The following is a 5,000-nucleotide window of genomic DNA, read 5'->3' on the forward strand; positions in this document are numbered from 1 at the left end:
GCCCCTATTTGAAAGTTTTGGTTTTCTTCTGGAGTTTTGTTCGACGAGGTTTTTCCCTCTTTCTCAAAGCCAGTCATTACTTTCGAGACAGTACTTCTTGATACACCAAACATTTCGACCGTTTTAGTTACGCCAGTGCCTGCCATACGAGCACCAACAATTTGTCCTCTTTGAAAGTCCCATAGATCTGTCATTTTAATGAATTTTAATTACTTTTTTCTGATGATATCTAAAAAGAAAGAGCAATTGTAGCAAAACATGACCGCGAGTCCGCTGCCCTAACCACAGGGCCATTGCGCCTCCATTATTATTATTATATTATTATTATTATTATTATTATTATTATTATATATATATATATATATATATATAAATAAATATAAAATTTGGAGTTGTGTTATTGTTTAGAATTTAAGTACGTAGAGCTTGTAAGCAAGTGTGTGTGTGTGATTAGGTGTGGCCATTTTGTAAGGTAGGCACATGATATTTTTATTGGCTTTAATTCTTTGCTTTGACTAGGAAAATGTCAAAAGTACAAAGTCTAGTATTTAAAACCTTAATAACTGGGTTGGGTATGACATTTTTGTAATGGAATTTTTTAAAGGTATTTCTTGTTTTTATTTGGAATGTAGTGGCTATTACTTTTATTTTTATTTGGAACGTAGTGGATTGTCAGGCATATCATGGTGTTTTTGCTATACAAAATAGTTTATATGCGTGTGAATATATTGCACAATTATACTTGAGACTTTGCTTATTTCATTTATTCGATAATTTTCGCTGCTCCTTTGTTATTTTGTTAACACAATTTTCAACTTAACAGTAGTGTATTTCCTGTTGAGTAAAGTCATTGGAATAACATATTCCGAGTTGTTTAATAAAAACTAAACTGTGTGTGAGTTATATAGTACAAATGAATAATAAAAGTGTTTCTTTATTGCGCACAAGGGGCAGAAATGAATAATAATAGAGGCTCTTATGTTTTGCTAAAGTTAAGTACGTCGTGAAATATTCAAAGTGTGCAGTGAATTTTCGTGACTCCCGTTTAAGTGCAGGGTAATTCCAAGTTTATCTAACTAACTAATTCTGAAGTGTGTTGCCGATTTAATATTGTGTGTATATACAAAATGCGTAAATATAATTAGAAATCTTGAAATCTAGTTTCAAATACACTGTCGTCCATTTGGTGTATGAATAATGAGTGCAAGGGAAGGGTGGGGGACACCACAGAAATGATAAATGATTTACATACAAAAGAAAACATTTTAAACTTGCTAAAATAAAATTCGAAGTGGTTTATATGATCGGTGCCATAGTGAGGATCTGATTAAAAACTTTGCATTTAAAAGAAGTAGGAGAAAACTTTCCAAATATAAGTAAAGTGGAAGTATATAAAAATAAACATTATTTTCCATCTTACTGTTAGTTTTGTTTCATTTTGGAAAATGAAAATATATTTTATGGTTTATTATTGATTGATTATATTTTGAATTACATATACGTGGGGGCACCAACATTTTTGGGAGGAAAGTGAAAGAACAGATGAAAGAGAAACCACAGAGACTGTGTATTTTTGTGTCAATAAATAACCATGGGTTAATATTTCGTAAAGGACCTGTTCGTACCTCAGTGTGAAGTAATTTTTTTCTACGGGTTTTTTTTCGAGTGCATTCAAAGTATTTGTCCTCCAAACCCACTGCAAGCTAACTTTTCCGGAAAACAAAGGTGGGGAGGGGTCAAAAAATTATTATTATTATTATTTCACACCGAGGTACGAACGGGTCCTTTACGAAATATTTACCTAACTATGTCTAGAAGAAAGGCGTCAAAGTACACTAATAACAAAGAGTACTATGTTAAGGCTATGAGTTTATGACCCGAGTGAAACCGGGTTCTTCTGCTTGTGTGTGTGTGTGTATGTATATATATATATATATATATATATATATATATATATATATAATATATAGGTGTGTGTGTGTGTGTGTGTGTGTGTAATTAAGATTCAGTTGAATTCGGTACTTAAACTGACGCACCTTGCTAGTTCGGTATAGTCCCCATACCTCAGCAAAGTGAAGATATCCTCCCATGTCTTTTTATATAAAGGTACTTTCTATAGTATTTCCGAAGTGCAGAGTCCATCTTTGTTACTTATTTATATACGTACACACACGCACACACACACATATATATATATATATATGTATGTATGTATGTATGTATGTATGTATGTATGTATGTATGTATGTATGTATGTATGTATGTATGTATGTATGCGTGTGTGTGTGTGTGTGTGTGTGTGTATGTGTGTGTGTGTGTGTGTGTGTGTGTGTAAAAAAGACAAATTAGAGCGAAGAGATAACAAAGTATCGGTAAAGAAATTTGAGAAGTTTGAAAAAAAAATGCGAAACCGGTTATTTCTCCAAAAACAATGTTACTTTACACAAAATTTTATAACATTTTTCTAGCATAACGATTCAAATATATTCTTTAACCATATAACAGAAGTCTTCTGTAATTTTTCACTCTATTTTGTTTTTTATACATCCAACCACGTGCTTTCACATACGAACTCTCTCAGACCTATATATATATATATATATATATATATATATATATATATATATACATCTGTGTGTATAAATATATATATGTACGTATATATATATATATATATATTATATATATATATATATATATATGTATATATATATATATATATGTCTTGTACTCTATTTTTTCGTTGTTTAAGAAAAATGTCCATTTCCTTGGTTTTGTGTTTATGTTTTAGTTTCTCATTGTGTTCAACGTTTTTGGTGTCCTGTACCCATATATGCATGTATATATACATATAGATGTAGGTACGTACATATATGTATGTATATATGCATATGTTTTATTTATTAATTGGTTCTTATATGACGGAACGCACGCATCCATTTCTAAGTAAGTTTTATCTTAATATATATATATATACATAGAATGAAAATAAGACAAATTCTTTAACACATTTTGAATAATAAGGTTACACATGTTTTCGTTCAATCTCCATTTGCGTCTCCAGTTTACTCGAAAATTTTGAAAGAAAAATTACGTAATATATTAGGCATTGGACAGCCACTTCATCAGACTGGTATCAAAGTCAAGCTATTACATTGTGCGTCTATCAAACCTTGTTGTTACGAAAGTATCGGGAGGAAATAAAAAGGAAAAAAAATAAGTGTGTATGCGGGATGGGTCACTGGGAAAGAAATTATGTGGTGTGTGTGGGGGGGGGAGTCAAGAGGGTGAATAGGAGGGAGAAAAGGAAGGCGGGGGAACGAATAGAAGGCAAAAGAATAGAATCAGAAGACGGAGAAGGAAAGTAAGAAGTAGTTTCTTTCCTTCACCGTCTTCCGATTCTTTTCTTTCGCCTTCTTCTATTCGCCTTCTTCCTTTTCTCCCTCCTATTTTTATACGTATTTACTCTCTTGATTCCCCCCGCCACATATCCCGCATACACACTTTTAATTTTTTCCTTTTTATTTCTTCCCGATACTTTTGTAACAACAAGGTTTGGTAGACGCACCAGTCTGATGGTATGCCTCTCCAATGCCTAAAATCGCATATATTACGTAATTTTCTTTTAGAATTTTCGAGTAAACTAGCGTTGCAAATGGAGATGGTACGGAAACATGTGTAACTTATTATTAAAGATGTGTTAAAGAATATTTTTTGTCTTCTTTTCATTGCATTATTTACTCTTCGCCAAACCATTTGACGGTATAATCGTCGTGAAATTTGGATTTTCTGCACCAAAAATATTCCGACTTAGGCTTGGATCTCAACAGTGTTGCTAGCACAGTATTCTGGTTGAGTGCTTCTCTGGAAATACCCCAACTTCGCACACAACTAGCTAAATATATATATATCCCCTACTTCTTCGCCCTCCTGAGTGCCCGGCAGTCGCCATGATAGAGCGGTAACCACTACACACATTTTTTTCTCTCCTTGTTTCTTTCTGTGTTCCTCTCTGTGAAGAGAATAGGCTCGAAACGTAAAAGACTTTTTCAATTCCTATTTCAGTCGTCCTTCAGTTTTTCTCAACCCCGTAAAAAGAACTCAGAAGGTTGGGCCTCCAACTAGGGCCTTGTAGCAGCGATCACTTCCGAATCGGAGTGAAATTTCGTTCTCTTGAGATGTTTCTTCAGTTGTTGGGAAGTGGTGATAGTCGGAAGGGGCAAAATCAGGAGAGTAAGGTAGGTGGTTTACCAACACGAAGCCAATGTTGCGTATTTTCCGTAGAGTTTCATGTGCTCTGTATGCTGATGCATTGTCCTGCAAAAACAGGATACCAAAGCTCAGCTTTCCTTGGCGTTTCTATTTCAAAGCTCTATCAACAAAAACATGTAGTACTCTGCGTTGATGGTGTGACTCTTTGACAGGTATTTAATGAGGAGTGCTCCGTCTTTTTCCCAGAACACTGAAGCCAAAACACAGAAAGGCGGCGAGCTGGCAGAAACGTTAGCACGCCGGGCGAAATTCTTTGCAGTATTTCGTCCGCCGCTGCGTTCTGAGTTCAAATTCCGCCAAGGTCGACTTTGCCTTTCATCCTTTCGGTGTCGATTAAAAAAGTACCATTTACGCACTGGGGTCGATATAATCGACTTAATCCTTTTGTCTGCCCTTGTTTGTCCCCCTCTATGTTTAACCCTTTGTGGGCAATAAAGAAATAAGTACACTGAAGCCAGAATCTTTTCAGCTGACTTCCGAGTCCGAAAGTTCTTGGTGAATCGCTGTGGTGCCATTCCATTGATTGCCGCTTGGTCTGAGGATCATAATGATGAAACCAGATTTCATCCATAGTGACTGAACGAGCCATAAAATCAGCTTCTTCCGCTGCAAACCGGTCCAAAATCGCCTTTGATGTCATCATTCTGATGTGCTTTTGATCTGCGTTCAGGCATTTCGGCACCCATTTTGCAGAAAACTTTCTCATGTCCAGAATGTTGTGAATAATG

At 34.9% G+C, this 5,000-nt stretch overlaps 1 protein-coding gene across 1 annotated transcript in view; it reads right to left on the reverse strand.

The window, feature by feature from the left end:
- Positions 1 to 5,000, reverse strand: part of LOC115213284 — a 16,249-nt gene that overhangs the window by 11,046 nt on the left and 203 nt on the right. Inside the window, exon 1 of the mRNA XM_029782217.1 lies at positions 4,747 to 5,000. This exon is cut by the window's right edge and continues 203 nt beyond it. Coding sequence (XP_029638077.1) covers positions 4,747 to 5,000 — 254 coding nt within the window. The remainder of the gene's footprint in view (positions 1 to 4,746) is intronic.

Source organism: Octopus sinensis, linkage group LG6 (assembly GCF_006345805.1).
Source record: "Octopus sinensis linkage group LG6, ASM634580v1, whole genome shotgun sequence".
Lineage (NCBI taxonomy): Eukaryota > Metazoa > Mollusca > Cephalopoda > Octopoda > Octopodidae > Octopus > Octopus sinensis.